Source organism: Vicugna pacos, chromosome 9 (genome assembly GCF_048564905.1).
Source record: "Vicugna pacos chromosome 9, VicPac4, whole genome shotgun sequence".
In the NCBI taxonomy this organism is placed as follows: Eukaryota; Metazoa; Chordata; class Mammalia; order Artiodactyla; family Camelidae; genus Vicugna; species Vicugna pacos.
Window position 1 is genome coordinate 47178531 of NC_132995.1, and position 18603 is coordinate 47197133.

General features: G+C 36.5%; 1 protein-coding gene across 1 annotated transcript in view; it reads left to right on the forward strand.

Moving 5' to 3' along the window:
• Window positions 1-18603, forward strand: part of CNTNAP4 (contactin associated protein family member 4) — a 222802-nt gene that overhangs the window by 145759 nt on the left and 58440 nt on the right. The window contains exons 9-12 of the mRNA XM_072967746.1: window positions 2273-2422; window positions 6359-6530; window positions 13739-13845; window positions 16679-16798. Of these exons, the coding sequence (XP_072823847.1) occupies window positions 2273-2422; window positions 6359-6530; window positions 13739-13845; window positions 16679-16798 (549 nt within the window). The remainder of the gene's footprint in view (window positions 1-2272; window positions 2423-6358; window positions 6531-13738; window positions 13846-16678; window positions 16799-18603) is intronic.

The window sequence follows — 18603 nt, forward strand, 5'->3', positions numbered from 1 at the left end:
TCTATAAAAGTATCAATCTGTAGTAGATCAGAGATGAAAATGTGCGTCACTGCGAGTGTTGAGAAGCATAGTCTGAGGCCACTGGAAAGCCTAAGATGAGGTAACAGAAGTGGAGCCATGCGCACAGGCACATCCGAGCTGCGAGAACGAGATGGCAGGAGATGCTTGGCAGGGCGGGGAGGTGGGAGGTGTTCGTCCCTGTGACGCAAAGCTCGACACGAGGATTTGCACTCTAAATGTATCCTCTTAGAGGAAGCACAGGATGACAAATTTGGGACATTTGATTTATTTTCGTCCAATCTCATACCGTCAGGGATTATGTAACTCTATTCAGCTGCCTATTTGAGAGTCCACTCTTAGATAATGTGTCTAAAAGTATCTAGCCTACATTCTTCATTTTGCAGTTTATAGCCCTTTGTCATTTTCTTTCACAAACCAAATCAGACATGAGTCTTGGGAAATCTTTTTTGCGTCATGGATATAATGTAAAAACGAGCTTTGGTGGCCGGGATGGGATTTGTGTTATACTAAATGAATCCAGGGCTAAGAGCTTCGTCATCTAAGGGAGCTTCCATGCAGTTTCTCTCTGAAAGCTTACGGACAAAAATAGCTGGGGAAATTTTAAAAATTGCACATAATGTCAGGAAAGAGGCCCATGACTTTAAGGTCTAATAGAGGACTTACATTTTGTTTAATACTTTGATCTGCAAAATCATACAGAGTTGAATATTTGATGGATGTAAACCTTACTGGTTTATCTACAGCAGAGACACAGATTCCATCTGTCTGCTGACTAGTCAAGCACAGAACTCCTCATAGACCTCGTTCCCTCCTAGATGGAAAGACTCCATTATCTCATGGATTCATGACACCGAGACTGCCTAAGGATGGACTAGAGAATCTTTTTTTATAGACAATAAGAAAATTTTGATTTTTGATCATAGCAATTTTTTATTATATATACAAACTTGGAAAATACAGAAAAATTATAAAAACAACCACTATTTTCTTTTATGCAAAAATTTTTGTTTATATGTAGGGATATTTCCTTTCAGTCCCTTCCCATATTTACATAAAATTAGGAATATAATTAGAATTGCATACACAGAATCAATTCACATAATTTACAATAGTTATGTTCTTTGAAGTTGCTCTGAACATGGAATTAGTAAATACTGAACCATTGCTTCCAGAGGAAATACAGGGTTAGGTTCATGCAAGCCTCTGGTGACAACGTTTTTGCCAACCAATCAGAACAATTTTGTGTGTATGACTGTGTTTGAAGATACCTTGTTTAGTACGTATTGTTGATTCACCAACAGTGAATTCATGGCCAACATCATTATAACGCAGGCCTGAATGAAGCCTATCACATGTGTTCTCTCTCTAAGGCATAGCATAGCCTTCTTGCACTTGAGAACACTAGACAGCAATTCATCACTGGCTAGGGGGCCCTTTGAAGAGCAAAATCACCAGCAAAAATCACAAAAATGCGAAGATAGGCTTACATGTGAGAGCTACAATAAGAAGCTTTGCCTCATGCATGTCATATGCATGTCAGTCAACTCAAATATTTCTCTGCCCTGTGCATTTCTGTGAGTGACCCCCAGAGGACCCTGAGTATTGATTTGAAGATTACAAAGAAATTATGGCAATTGGGGGAATTTGCAAATACAAAATTTGCAGATTATGACAATCAACTGTGTAAATACAGTTTCACACACTGCTTTATTTTTAAACTTTGCATCATAGCAGCACACTTTCAGCAATTCCTTATAACCTCTTCAAGTAGTTTTGTAATGATTGACTTGATAAACTTTGCTAAATATTCTATTCTCATATTATAAAAGGTGACTACACAAAAGTGTACAGAGCAGATAAATCATTTGATTGGGTATAACCTAAAGTTTTGGGAAGAAAATATCTTTGCTCTTCCTAAACCCCTTTCTGTCAAAGGTAAATTACATGACGAAAGCTGAAAGTTAGTCCATGCCAAATAATCAAAAAAAGTTTTTAACTATTCAGGACTGTCCGAAGTGTAGAGAATTTTGTTCTCTCTGTCGGGACCCCAGAAAGGAAGGTAAGGATGCACATTTCCACACAGAGGGTACTCCTTTCCCACTTACCTCCCTTTCCTCTGTATCTTCTTGTTTCCTTTTGTCAATAGATGTGATGCTGCACTTGAGTGACATGTACATTGCTGTTACTAACCAACTGCTTATAATGTTCACTGTTAAGAGACACCTCTTTTAATTGATTTTATCTCCCCCAGGCGCTGGATTAAATGATGGGCAATGGCATTCCATCTCCTTATTTGCCAAAAGGAATCACCTGAGTGTGGTGGTGGACGGCCAAGTGGCTTCTGCTGCTCCTTCCCTGGGCCCTGAGCAGATTTTTTCAGGTGGCACCTATTATTTTGGAGGTAAGAGAAGCTGTCAGGCATCATGTTTTAACGAGTGTCAATATTATGGAATAATTTGGAGTAGTTTCTCACTTTCTTTGAACACAGAAATGTTGAGTGGATCGAGGCAACAAACTGTGACCTAAAATGCATTTTTTTCCGAGGCGGACTGACTTAACGTTTATGATTTCTATACAGAGATTGATTCCAAGTAGGCCACCCTCTTCAGTTCTTACTTTTAAATTTTGTTATATTTTCCTAATGTTAAATGGTCCTTATAAGTGTGTCTTTTTCTGGTTTTATGGGCTGATTGCATTGCAGTGTTTTCTTGATCATGGCTTTTAGCTCTCCTAGAGCATCCTTATTGCTTTCCTCTGCTCAAGGCGGAAGGTCAGTATTATACCAGTGGACAAATACTCTAATTCAATTAGCCATTGAAGCCACAGAAGCCATAGATAGATTTGATTCCTACTATAATATTATTTTATAATGAAATATGTTACATGTGCATGCTATAATTTTGCTTGTTTATATTATGATACATATGCTATGCACCATTACAATTAAATGAACTTATAATTTTTGAATAGTTTTAGATTTACCAAAAAGTTGCAACAACATACAGGGAGTTGCCATATACCCCACACCTGGTTCCCTCGCATTGTTCATATCTTACATCGTATATATATAATTTAAAAATACTGTTATTTTTTAATTACACATCTATACACATGCATTTCGCAGCTTGAGAAAGATCATATTACCAACATCCATTTGTCCTTCCAGGATCATATCCCTTCATCTCCTTAGGTAAACATTGTCTTGAAGTTGGATTTTATTCCTCTCCATCATGTTCTTCATGATTTGACCTCCTTTAAGATGGTTTTGGGTTCCTAAACAGTATACTTTGGAAGCTTCCAATAATAAAATTTCAACCTCAGGGCTTTTATTTAAACAGCCCATCGTAAGTTTACTTTGACATTTCTGTTTATTCAGTCATCTTCTCAGTTGGTATCCTTCAGTACCAGAATATGTTTGATCTTGGCATGAGATTCTGTTATTAATCACTAAACACATACCTGGCAAACCCCAGAGTACCCTAACATCTCCAGGGTTGGGAGCAAGGGTCCAAAGGAAGGCAGGAGGTGTCCTGTTGCCCCACTTCTCCCTCCTTCTCCCAGCCTGGGCCTCCAGCACCTGGTGGAGGAGGTCCGTTCTTCTGGAAGTTTGGGTTGGGCTTTTGGGCTGGGGATGCTGGATTCTGGGAGTGAACTGGAGCAGGAGAAGGTTCCTAGTGGGCACATCCCCTGCTGTGAGGCCTCCTGGGGGGACCAGGGGCAGAAGCAAGGCTGGAGAAGGGTTAGGATAGGGCCCCCTAAAGTGCAGGACTGCCAGGGGCCCCAATTGCCTGAGTGGCAGTGGCAGCAGGGTGACCATCTCTCCCGGTTTTAGCACTAAAAGTCCAGAGTCCTAGGAGCAACCTCTTCACTTCCCCCTTCCAGAGCAAACCTGACACTTAGTCACCCTATAAACCTTCTCTGCTGTGTGAACAAGTCCCCTTTATTCCTGGGATCTATTTTATTGAGGTGGGAAGCTTTCCTTAGGTAGTTACTTCTTCAGCCAGTTTATCTTCAAGTCAATAAACACCCCACGTTCTGAGACACTTGGCATCATCAGTTCTTTGCTTCTCTCTAAATTCAACTGCAAGTTATGTTACTGACAGTCAGTCTAATCTGGCTGCAATGCCCCCGTGCAAAGGGGTGGTCTGTCCCTGCAACCTGGGATGTATCTGTTTCCTGGGCCAGTCTTGAGGGTGACGGTCGTGTTGGGAAAGTGGGCCACCCTGGAGCTCACAGGGTCCTGCACACGCCACACCAAATGCCACCCTCTGCCCACCATCATCTACTTTTCCTCCCCCTCAGTCGTGTGCTTGTCAAAAAAATTACTGAGGGTAGCTTTTATCATCTATAAACTGCACATTTAAGATCTGGATTCTCCAGATTGAGGTATATTCCCCTGTGGAATCTTTGTGCTACTGAATAACACACTGTGCAGCCCAGGCTAGAGATACTAGACTGTGTGCCGAATTCTCACACTCCCGCTTGTGTAAATCAAACTTGATCCATCCGGTGAGCTGGCTACGCCACCCTGAAGTCAAACCCGACATCTTACTTCTGGTCCAGTGACGCGCAGTGATAATTTATCTGCCATCCTCAGAGGTGCTTAGCATGCTGCCTGCCTCTAGTAATGGAGCCATCCATTAATTCAGCATGAAGTATTCCCCAGAAATCTTCGTATTTTAGAACTTTCATCGCAAACCGGTTCAGTGCTGAGTGCCTCTCTGCTATTGCATTATATTAACCTGTGGATGCCTGTTCTTGTAGACTAATGAGGCTAACCTCGGTTGACCTCTGTTTTGTTCTTTGGAATCTCTTCCTTATTAAACACTGTAGCCAGGAATCTGAAGGGCCTCCTAATATGACCAGCATGCTCTCTGTCAAGTTTCATGACCTCTCCTTGTGACCACGAACTTGCTTAGCTTTGTTCCCTAGAGGCATACCACACAATTTATTTTATTCTGAAATAGCTTGAAATGTGTCTGGAAACAGCACCTGGAGAAATGATTAGGAGAGCTGTTTATATTCCTGGCATATTGTAGTTGCCCCCAAATATCATTGAACTATTATCCTCTCGGTTTTTATTTTAACATTCTTAATTAGTTAATAAGTCATCTAGAAAACACATCCAGATTATGGTAACCATATCCTACACCAACAGAAAAATGTTAAGCCCTGAAAAATGTGTATAGAACCATCTACAATAAATTGATACTTAAAAAGCTTTCATCACCTTCTCTTAATGTATTAATTTTGAAATTTCAGAGTCTCCATTGCTTAAAATACAATGTTTCAGTGTGCCTGATAACAGTTTTATATATGAATCCTGGCCTTTACTTGCCATGTAAATGTATTTTGCTAGGAAAACAAAGCATTAAGGAGAAATATCCTCAGTCAAAATATTTAATTATAATGGAAATTCCCTGGTAGAAAACTAGCATGGACTGTGCAGGAATTAGGAAGTTGCTGATTCATTTCTTGTTCTTTGAAATTGTAATAGTGGTTGACAACCATAACAGCAAAGAAAGATTAATGAAAAATACATAAGTATAATATATGTGCTCATACTCCATAAAATTGTTTATTTCACTTGGATAGAGAAACACTTAGAACATCATTAAACCTCAGACAATAATGGTTAATATTATAGTTCGTTATTATTTAAATAATTAGAAACAGGTCTTAGATAAATGTTAGAAAAAAATCAATATAAATGGAACCTTCTTTTATGAGACAAAGAAGAAATAAAGTCAGTGAAATGTTTTTGACATGAAGCCATTACAATGTATTAAGATGTGTGTGTATGTGGCTCTTCCATGCATACAAAAAGTATTTAATTAAATAAATCATTCATAAATTTATTCTAAGTCATTATAACTCCTTTTCCAAATAGCTGTAAGCATAAGGGTATTTCACCATTATTGATTTACCTTTTCTTATCTGCAGTGCGTATTTTCATACTTTATGCTCTTCTTTTTGCATCCCAGGAGACGAACTGCCTATGTTTAAGTTATACACAATTTACTACTGCTGGATAACATGTTTAGGACTCCGGAGCTAATATGTATATTTTAAAAATTTGAATCAAATCAGTATCCTTGCACATAATTATTATAACAGTAATTTCCTATGAATCCTATGTTAATAGAAATATTTTGTACAAATTGCAATTTGTATTTTAGATCAAACTGCAGTTCATACAATGTAATGGGCTTTCCTCTCTCTTTAACTTAATAGTCAACTGCCTATTTCTTTTATTCGTTTATTTTTAATGACAATACTGAGTCCTGATTCATTATGATGCATCCTGATTTACTTTGATTTGTATTGTTTTGATCAGGTTGTCCTGACAGCAGCTTTGGATCCAGCTGCAAAAGTCCACTTGGTGGATTTCAGGGATGTATGAGGCTCATTTCTATCAGTAACAAGGTGGTAGATCTGATTTCAGTTCAGCGGGGATCCCTCGGGAACTTCAGTGACCTTCAGATAGACTCATGTGGAATCACAGACAGGTAAAGACAATCTCTCTTCTTGATTTTGACCTGTCCATTTTCAAACTTTTGGCAGCAGATTGAAATTTACATATAAAGGGAACATTTTTCTCTCCTTTTTCCCATCATCATGTTCCACAGGAAATAGATAATATTCATGCTAGAAATAAGAAAAATATGCTTTTAGTTTTATACTTCATATTTCTGATGATAAAATTTAGAAAGAAGACACATGGCCGTATTATTTACATGTACACATACCTACCAATTCACAAAGATTTTTTTATTGAAGTATTGTTGATTTACAATGTTGCATTAGTTTCTGGTGTAAAGCATAGTGATTCAATTATATATATGTACATATATTCTTTTTCATTATAGGTTATTACAAGCTATTCAATGTAGTTCCCTGGGCTATGCAGTAGGATCTTGTTGTTTATATATTTTGTATATAGTAGTTTGTATTTGCTAATCCCAAACTCCTAATTTATTCCTCCCTGCCCTTTCCCCTTTGATAACCATCAGTTTATTTTCTGTATCTGTCAATCTGTTTCTGTTTTGTAAATAGGTTCATTTGTGTCACTTTTTTAGATTCCACATAAGTGATATCATATGATATTTGTCTTTGTCTGACTTACTTCACTCAGTATAATTTCTAAGTCCATCTGTGTTGCTGCAAATGCATTATTTCATTCTTTTTTATGTTTGAGTAGTATTCCATTGTGTGTGTGTGGATATAGATATATATATCTATATATATCTCTCTGGATATATATGGATATTTACACATATATAGAGAGATGTATATAGACATATACACCACAACTGCTTTATCCAATCATCTGTTGATGAACATTTAGGTTGCTTCCATGTCTTAGCTATTGTAAATAGTGCTGCTATGAACGTTGGGGTGCATGTATCTTTTTGAATTAGAGTTCTCTCTGGATATATGTCCAGGAATGGGATTGCTGGATCATATGGTAAGTTTTTTTAGTTTTCTTAAGGAATCTCCATACTGTTTTCCATAGTGGTTACACCAAATTACATTCCTACCAACAGTGTAGGAGGAGAGTTCCCTTTTCTCCACAGCCTCTCCAGCATTCACTGTTTGGGAACTTTTTAATGATGGCCATTCTGACCGATGTGAGGTGATACCTCATTGCAGTTTTGATTTGCATTTCTCTGATAATTAGTGATACTGAGCATCTTTTCATGTGCCTATTGGACATCTGTATGTCTTCATTGGAGAAATGTCTGTTTAGGTCTTCTGCCCATCTTTGATTGGGTTTTTTTGTTGTTGTTGTATGAGCTGTTTGTATATTCTGGAAGCTAAGCCCTTATCAGTCACATCATTTGCAGATATTTTCTCCCATTCTGTAGGTTGTCTTTTCTTTTTGTTTATGGTTTGCTTCCCTGTGCAAAAGCTTATAAGTTTAATTAGGTCCCATTTGTTTATTTTTGCTTTTATTTCTGTTGCCTTGGGACACTGACCTAGGAGAACATTGCTATGATTTATGTCAGAGAATGTTTTGCCTATGTGCTCTTCTAGGAGATTTATAGTGTCCTATATTATGTTTAAGTCTTTAAGCCATTCTGAGTTTATTTTTGTGTATGGTGTGAGGGAGAGTTCTAACTTCATTGATCTGCCTGTGGCTGTCTAGCTTTCTCAACACCACTTGCTGAAGAGACTGTCTTTTCTCCATTGTATATTCATGCTTCTTTTGTATAATTCAGTTGACTGTAGGTGTGCAGGTTTATTTCTGGGCTTACTGTTCTGTTCCATTGATCTACGTGTCTGTTTTTGCGCCGTACCACATTGTTTTAATTACTGTAGGTTTGTAGTATTGTCTGAAGTCTGGGAGGGTTCTTGTTCTTCAAGTATTGCTTTGGCAATTATGGGCATTCTGTGATTCCATATAAATTTTAGGATTATTTGTTCTAGTTTTGTGAAAAATGTCCTGGGTTATTTGATAGGGATCACATTAAATTTGTAGATTGCTTTGGGTAGTATGACCATTTTAACAATGTTGATTCTTTCAATCCAAGAGCATGGAATATCTTTCAGTTTCTTTAAATCATCCACAAAAGATGATGTTGATGCTGTTATAATTTTAGATGGATGTAAATGTATCAAAATTATATCATTAAACTCAATAGCTTAGGATACCCTAACAGTAGTGTAGATCATCAAGTACCAGTAAATCAGAGACCTATGTGGTTGGTTATCAAACTGGCTTTTGCTTCTCTGACAGCTGAATAATATTTCAGAGGCGTAGGAATGTGACTCGTTTCTATGATCCCATTGTGGACCTTTAGAAACCTATTGTTACCTTCTCTGCATGGAAAATGAAGAGGAACCTCTCCTGCGGAGAAGTTTGGAGCCACAGTATTGATAAATGTGTAAGGATGATTCAGTAGTTTCAGTAGGAACTCCAGCACAGGATTTGATAGTGCAAGACTGAAGAGGACAAGTAACTTTTAAAATAAATATGATAGTTAATAGTTAAAGAGTATATTTAGGCAGGGGCAACTGTAGACAAATAATCTTGGCAGTCATGCCTTAATAGCAAGGCTGTTAATCTTTTTTTTTGTATATATATTTTATTGAAGTACAGTCAGTTTACAATGTTGTGTCAATTTCTGGTGTACAGCACAATGCTTCAGTCATACATGAATATTCATATATTTGTTTTCATATTCTTTTTCACCGTGAGTTACTATAAGATACTGAATATAGTTCCCTGTGCTGTACAGCATGAACTTGTTGTTTATCTATTTTAAGGCTGTTAATTGCTGAATTCAGTGGAACGTCATGGCCATTCCAGATCAAAAAAAAAAAAACATTAAACAGTGTGACAAACTTAGCCCCTATTGTGTAGTAGTACTCAATGTATGTTTTGAATAAATACATAAATCCTGATTTTTAAAAATAACTCTATTTGTATGAAGCATTTTAGCAGCACAAACACACATCTGTTACATCTGAAGACCATTTAGTCTATCAATGTCTGTTGATCCTATTTTGAATATTAATGGATATTACTCTATATATAGAAAAAGTTATTTTAATCTTATTTAATAATGGATTAGAAGAACATTATTTCCTCTCCTCGAATATGTGTTTAAATCAATTTGTAGATAAAACAATTCTTTCTATAATGAAAAATGATACGTAAAGGGAGAATGTAGACGACAAACCTCAATTGTCTTGATTTGGGGATTAAATGACAGTGACCTTCACCATAGCTACAGCCACACCACCTCGGGAACCTTAATCCTGGTTTTGGAGAAGGTCTGTAGCAAGCCTCCATGGCCAGCTCTCTTGAGGTGGGGCTCACTCGCAGAAGCAGGGAGCCCTTACCCCCAGTAGATAAGAGCTACAAGGGACCAGTGGGGAGGTTCAGTCATTGACACTATGAGTGATAATCATGTTGACCATCACAGATTGCAGAACATTCTTTCAGTACGAGTAGATCCACAACCATCCAATATGGGCTTCTCTAAGCCACCATTCTACACGAGGAATCGGTGTAGCCTGCTTTCTGGAGGTAAAATAGTCTGAAACAGCACGCAGGAAGAATGTGGGGTGTAGTTCCACACCTTAAAACACTCTTCAGAAATAGCGAGCAAATCATGGATAATTCTTGACTATACATTTTTTTAAAGAAAAATTTTAGGCTAATTACAACCCTAGCAATCTTAAAAATAATAGCAAAAAAAATCAAAGTAACTTTTGTATTTATATACCTTTTAAATTTCCAAAAGTGTCTCTAAACCCATAAAGTATGTATTCATCTATTTTGGTCTTATATGCTGTACCTATTGATGTAGCTTCCAAACATTATTAAATAGAGTTGTTGTTTTTTAAAATCTGTTTAACAGGCTATATTCTAAGCACTTGTCATGAATTAGTATTGAAGTATGTATGTGTGTCAGTGGCTGTGTGTAAGGATGATGTGAGTGTGTGAGGGGTCTGGGAATGCATTTGAATGACCTCACAAGTGTGTGTGGCTATGCAGGAATGGTGTGGCTGAATGGGAGTGTGTGCATATGTGAGTGTGAATATGTGTGGGTTAATGTGTGAGGACTTGTGTGATTGTGTGTGTAAAGATTTGTGTGAACAGATAAGAAGACTTTGGATATGTGAGTGAGTTTTTGCTTGTATACGTGTGTGAGATTGTGCGATGTCTATGTTCTAAAATTAATTTTAAATAAATAAATATGTATTTAAATTAATCTTAGAACCTATTCTTAAGAGTGTTTGTTTCTTGTCAATATAGAAACAGATGCACAGAGAGGTTGAGTAAGTTGACTAAGATGACAAGGCCAAGAGGCAGAGCCCAGCATCAGATCTAAGCACCCTGGTTCAGGAAGTCTCCCTGCTTGTCTGCCTGCTGGCTGTACAGCTTCCCTGGGTGCACATCAACATTTATTGTGGTTAATGTTTAATCTGTGTATAATAAACACATAATTTTATGGTTTAATAAATTGCAGTGAAAACAAATAGGAACATTAAAAATATATTTAAAAGTCTGACAGGATCTTAAACAATGTAGTTTTTAGTTCCCCTTTGACTGTAACTAAGTTGGATCAAACCTACACATGAAGTTGTACATACATTTACACATATACCCATTCACACACATTCTTAACTTATAAACTAATAGTCATGGCGCACAGTCTCCCACACACATCTGCACGCTCACGCACTCATTTATCCCAGAGCCCCTCAGCACATACAGTCCTTACACACACACACCTCCTCACTCATTCACCCATGCACAGGCTCACTCACACACACACTCTCCCATACCCATAGTTTTGAGGAAGAATATGAGATTTGAATTCAAGTGGTCACCATTTTCCTAGGACCCATTCATATCTAATTTTGTTTAATTTTCCTAAATGTGGTTAGGTTATACAGACTTTTACTTCAGTATTATTAATTTCAGCCAAGTTCTATACTGTGTGAAAGTCTTTTGAAGTTTAAATCAGAATGGACATGAAATCAGGATAAGCCAAAATCACACATGTCTCTTCAGTTTTGGGCATGTTGATGTATACATTTCTTTAAGTTCACAAGCAGTGAAAGTTCATATGGAAATGCCTAAGGAAGAGCTTTGGAGGCTGGGAAAAATGGGTTGGTGGATTGTTTTACTTTGTGTTGGAATGACAGTCGGGGAGAAAAGTGTAAAAGATAATTGTTTACAACGTTAATAGTGCTTCACTATACATGTCATTTTTCATAGGTTACTTGCTAGTAGTCAACCAGAGCTACTAAATGATGAATTTAAATAAAATTCACAATCCAGTCTTTGACCCTGTAACTTAAAAATGTGAAAAGTCAAGTCTAACAAGAATCAAAACAAAATGGTTTCAGTATCTTTCAGTAGCAAATCACATAGAAATACCACATGTATCACAATAATTAAAGATTCATTCTTTAGAATTTTGGTTAACAGTCACTTATACCTGCCCCCCTTTAAAACATGGTCGGAGGACTGTTAAAGAATAGCTTGCTCTGTCCTTTTCTTTTCTGATTACCAACTAGGACTGTTTTTGTTTAAACTTTTAAAAAATTCCCTCTTTCTTCTAGATTATTATTGATTTGAGATGCTCAGAAAATTAAGTACATCTTTAAATATTCTTTGAATGGATTCCTGTGACTCTATAAAAATGCTAAAATGCATATAAACTTAATTGGCATGGAAAGATGCCCATTATTTATTTTTGAATCCTTAAAAAGCAGGTTGTAAAGTAACATGTACTTTATGGTTACCTTTATGAACATAATACATTATACACACTTATATATATGTGTTTCTAGTGGTAATTTTAATATTTTGATATTGTTAATTATATTTCTTCTCTATTGTTTCCTAGATTGTTTGGTTTCTGTACAGTGGACACCTAGTTTTTATAATCAGGAAAAATCACTAACGTTATTTTCAGTTAAAATTAGAAAAGACCTGTAAGCAAAACATGCGGTTCCCAGTCTTAGTTTTAATAAAAGAGGCGGGAGAAACTTCATCAAGAATATATTCTTAAAAAGAAATATATATATATATATATTCTTGACATGTTTTTTAATTAATTTTTTTATTCTGGGCTGAATGAGAACATTTCAAGCCTTGGTCTCAATATAATTTTCAATTTAAATTCTAAAAAGCATCAATTGTCTGATCAGGGCTATTTGAGTTGGTTCCAGAAGCTCTTCAGCTTTTTTGTCCATAGGGCCTATGTGTTTCAATAATTTTCTCACAGTGTTCCAAGCCAAAAGGTATAACTAACAGTTCATTTAAAAAGTGGCTTAGTTCCAAACAACTTTATAACGGTTTTTGTCCTAACAATTTAGAAATGTTTTGAAAAAATATTATATACCTACTTTTATTTATGTATCTTTTATTATATATCTAAAATTTGAAAAATATTTTAACTTTATTTTTAATGTGCTGTGCACCCTTTCAGAGCTTGAAATCAGATCAGACGCTGCCACCCTCATTTTTGTTCAGCATGATTTCACATGGTACTTACTTTTTATCAACCACTAAAAATCCAGCTTCTCAAAGATAAGACATCATTAAAAGGAATGTATTATGAGCTAATATTGAAATTGAACTACCTCAGGCTGGGAAGTTGCACAGTGTTTGACAGATGTTGAGTATGCCTGTATTTCTCTTAAAAATTTAAAATATCCTGGGAGCCCCTGTGATTTTGATTCAGCACCCTAGTGTACCCTGACCCACCGCTTGGAATTTGTGTGTCTGTCCTAGACACCTGGATGTGTGCACCAAGTGAATAAAGATGTCTCTCCTTCCCAGTTCCTTCTTCCCTTCCCTAGTCTTTATTCCCTCTTCCTGAAAATATTCAGTGTAGTAAATCAATATGATTAAATGTTGTTATTTTATGTAAACTATTGATAATTCTGGCAACATATTGAATTAGTGTTATGTCACTTAGGGAAAGGAAAGAGCCTTGATATAGTAGGAGATGTTGAAAATTCAGCCACAAGTACCTGAGAATTGGTTGAAATCTGATGAATTTATTGACCTAACATTTAGTCCCGTGATTTAGGTACCATAACGACAGTGGGAATAACCATTTGTCATGCTCTGTCTACTCTTTATGTTACTGTTCACATTCTTCTTTCTCACGATCATATATAAATTATCAATTCTTTAGGATATCTCAAAATGAATAGTAGTAATTGTATTTGCACCTTCTTTTAGGTGTTTGCCCAACTACTGTGAACACGGCGGCGAATGCTCCCAGTCCTGGGACACCTTTCACTGCAACTGTGCAAACACTGGTTACACGGGGGCTACCTGCCACAACTGTAAGCCAAACACACCTGCTTGTTCTTGCCTCTGTTCTGATTCCCTTGTTTCATTTCTTTTTTCTTCGCTGTGTGTGGCTGTGCCCATGTGTGTGCTGCCACATACTGGGATGTACAACTCCGAATCTTAGCATTCAGTTGGTCTCTAGTTTATTTGTAATCCACATTTCTTTTCATAATGTAGTCAAGGTAGCTTATAGAAATGCCTAATATAAAATGGGATGGAAAAGAGTAAGGGAGCGGCAAAAGGACAAGACATACAGAAAACAGAGTTATCTAAGGACAGACATAAAATACAGTGCAGAATAGGTAATCTTTAAATTCTCTCACAACCCCGTTAGTAAGGATGCTGAGGATAAAGATGGCAGATATGGTCTTAATCATGATAGTAAATTCTACTGTGTATTTTCTGAATGCCAGGTATTGTGCTAGTGTTTTACATGTCCCAGCTCACTCAGGTCGGTGACCACCTGGGTAGGTGAGTGTAGTTACTGCCCCTAGTTTATTCCTGAGGGAGCAGCGATGAAGCACCTCACCCAAAGCTCCTGGAATAGTTGAGGCCGAGCGAGAACGTGAACACTTGCCATTGTGCTCCAGACAGGGAGGCGTCGCAGCCAGTGCTCTTCTCTTGTGTTAGAAGCCATACATGTTTTCTGATGGAATGCTTGCATATGTTGCAGGCATGTGTCATTTTTCTGGCCCGTTTGTTCAGGACACAGGCTGCGGAGACCCAGGGCTCATTTTCCCTCCCGTTTTTTCATGTTATTGCTGCCATTGCTGGGCAGCTTAGCTTCTGGTACTGCTGCCTGTAGCCTTTACTTTCGGGCAAGGGTGTTAGATGCGGTCATCAGCCTCACCACTCTCTTCTCTGCAACCCACACTGCTTTGTCCTCCTGCCAGCGTGGAGGTCAGAATCCTGGGCCCCCTAGCCCCAGAGGCTCCACAGAGGGGCCCTCAGGACCCTCAGGAGTCCTGAGCCGAAGCAGCTCCGAGCCCCGCCCTTAACAGCCAGTCCTTCCCCCACCCCCGCCGTCAACTTGTGTGGGTTGGAGTGCCTGCTATCCCTGAAGCCAGGGCCAAGCCACTTGTCCCAGGTCACTGGTAGCAGAGACACAATGTATTTTAACTTTTCATGTCCTCCATCATCCCAATTATAGTAACTAACTCAAAAACATAAAGCGAACTGAATATGTTTTAATTGGCTGATTGCTTATTTTCAACTGTTATCAGTAACTGAGTCTAAATGTAAGCACGAACAGCTCTGAGCAAATAAATCAATAAACTATTGTCATCTGTGGCCCACAACTTGATCCAATCATTGAGTTAATTTATTAGGTTCTTGGGCAGGCAGTCTAAAGGGAGGGGAAGGGTTTTTGCCAGTGACCATTCTGAGAAATGGTGCCAGGAGGATAAACTGGATTATAGTGAAGCCAGCCCTATCATTAGCTTGAGTGGAGGGAGGGACAGGGATGGGGTCTTTTAAAAGGTTTTATTAGAAAATAACATGTTAAACAGTCATTATAAAAAGTCAAGCAATCCACATGAAGCAAAGGTGCTCCCAGTTACCCTCCTGCAATCATGTGTCCTCGGTAATACCAGCCCTCACTGCAAAGTTATGTGCGTATCCCACCTGCCTCTTCCAAGGAATTTATGAACGTATGTATGTGCATATAGAAATACAAAAATTCATTTTCACATGCCCACTTCACTGCACAAAATACAAATGTGACTAGGAAACAATCCATCTTATATTTCTGTCTACATGATATACAATAGGAACAAAATAAAACCAAGAAATTGTGGAGTAAAGAAGTAAGTTTGTATGACTATCTGAAATTTCTCTAACACAGAGCAAATTAATTACATTATTGTATATTGTCTAAAAACTCATTAACATAATTTTCAAAATTTAGAATAAATCAAGGAAGGACATTCAGGGATGGTTTATTTCTCATTTCACAAAATAAAAGCTTCATGGAAATCAGTACATTGGCCAAGTGTTCGGTGAGATGAGTGCATCATATTCAGTTGTTAATATCAAATCTTGTACGTGGCAAATATATAATTGTATAATTAAAAACATCCAATTATGGATCAAAACATTTTTAGACCACTTGAGGGCATATTTCGTATAAATATTTCTTCTGCTTTGAATTTTAATTATCTTAAATTCTCATTACAGAGCATTAGAGAAAGTTTCTTCTGTAAATTACTTTTTAAATTATTGACAAGGAGCTTTGTAAGTCATATTTGTTTAATGAAAAAAGGATTTTATCTATAGATAATTTTATGTGAGAAAGGAGAATAGTTACAGCATATTTAAAACCTTTTTATTGCATAATTATTGGATAACAGCAGATTATTTAAGGAGATTACACAATTATGCTTCAGATGTTGGGTTATTACAAGTTGATACTAGGATTAGAACCAAAATGGTTGTCAAAAGATCCATTTGGATGGATGTCCAGAATGGATGTCACATTATACTTACAAGGATCTTAATGTTTAAAGCACATACATTCTCTTTTGCTGTTCTGCCTGGTGTAAACAGAAGCTAAATTGTCATTTTGACTGAGTAATCTCATATTCCCTTAGTGATAAAAAGAAATGCCATAAAGCACAATCTCATTCTTCCTTTTTTCTATCTAACCTTCTTTCATCCATATTAATTTTTTTTAATGAGTTTTATTTTGAGGTATGTGCTACTTTTTCCCCTGGTCAGTAATGTACATATTAAATTTCAAGATGGAGTATTTTATGTCCAAATTAAAATTTAAGATACTAATTTTATACTATTTCATTTACAATGATCCCCCTTTTTTTTTTTTTACAGCTATCTATGAGCAGTCATGTGAAGCCTATAAGCATAAAGGAAATACTTCAGGGTTATACTATATAGATGCAGATGGAAGTGGGCCCCTGGAACCATTTCTTCTATATTGCAATATGACTGGTGAGTTAATCAACTTTCATTTCATAGTTAAATTGGCATGAATGCTTTAAGCACACAAAATTAAAATGAAACAAGTAAAAAGTTGACCTAATTTTCTACTTGATTAAAATGTATATTGTTCAGTAGAAGAACCTAAGGTAAATCTTTAAAAGTTTAATGATAATGATTTAAAATATCTTAAGTTTCCATGCATGTGGTATCTGTATAGAACATCTAACAATAAATGTATCATATTAAGTCCCCAAACAAAAAGGATAGACTCTGTTCCTCTGAGAAGATTGATACATACCATATGATTTCACTTATATGTAGAATGTAGAACACAAAAACAAATGAACAAGCGTAACAAAACATAAACAGACTCATAGATACAGGGAACAAACAGGTGGTTGCCAGAGAGGAGGGGAGTGGAGGGATGAAAAGAAAAAATGATGTAACCACATGTGGTACTGAATACTAATTAGCTTGATTATGGTGATCATTTCACAGTGTATATTTATATGAAACCATCATATTGTATACTTTAAATATGTACAATTTTGTCAATACAAATAAAGCTGAAAAATATTTTAAATAATAACAGAAAAAAGAATGATACAGTTGAAAGCTTTGCAAAATACTTTTTATATTGGGGTAAACATGAATTTTATTCTTGAATTCTTTACTTACATAAAGTTAAATAGGAATTAATAGTCGTGGAATATGTGCTTAATTAAATTCAACATTCATTCATGATAGAGAAAATGAAAACTCAGTAAATTACCAATAGAAGGAAATTTCCTTAATTTTGTTAAAGAGCACCCACAAAAACCTACAGCATATATCATGGTTTATTGTGAAATATTGAGAACTTTGCACCTGTTAACAACATGCACACAAGGATGCCTGCTGTTACTACTCTGTTCATCATTGTGTCGGAGGTCCTAGCCAGTGCAGTAACGCAAGAGAAAGAAAGATGTACTGGAAAGGAAGAACTGTGACTCTCATTATCTGTAGATGACCAGGTTATGTACTGAGACTACTCTCAACAATCTACATTAGCTGTTAAAACTTAGCATGATTGCTAGATATTGAGTTAACATAAAAATTAATTTCATTTCTGTTTATTAGTAATAAGCGGTTAAAATGAAATTTTAAAGGATTCTATTTTTAGTAGCATCAAAAATCTCAAATACATGGTAATAAATCTAAAGACAGATGTATATAGCTTTTACACAGACAAGTATAAAATACTCTTGAGATAAATTAAATCCTAGATAAATGGAAAAGTATAAAACTTTCATTGATTAGTAAACTCAATATGGTGGTATAGATGTCAGTTCTTCCCAACTAGGTACTGGGCAAACCTTAATTAAAATTCCAGCAGGGTGTTTATTGGTTGGTGTAATTGTTTTGGTGAAAATTGGCAAGCAGATTCTAAAATTTATCTACAGATCTGAAGGGACAAGAAGAACCATTTCAATCTTAAAGAATAAAGTTGGAGGACTCAGCTCTACCAGATAAAAAATAGACATTCCACTGATAGGCTAAGTAAAACAGTGTGTGATTGGCACAAGGATAAACAAATAAACCAATGAGACAAAATAGAGAATCTATAAATAGACTCCCTCATATATGGATAGTCAATTCATTGCAAAGGTGGCACTGATGCTAAGGAACAGTTACAGTTAAGGAACAGTACAACCAGTGGTGCTGGGGAAGTTGTATGTAAATAATGTAAAAAGGAATCTGGGTTCCCTTCAACATCAAACACAAATGGATTCTAGGTGAACTGTGCTGTGCAGTGTGGTAGCCACTAGCAATAA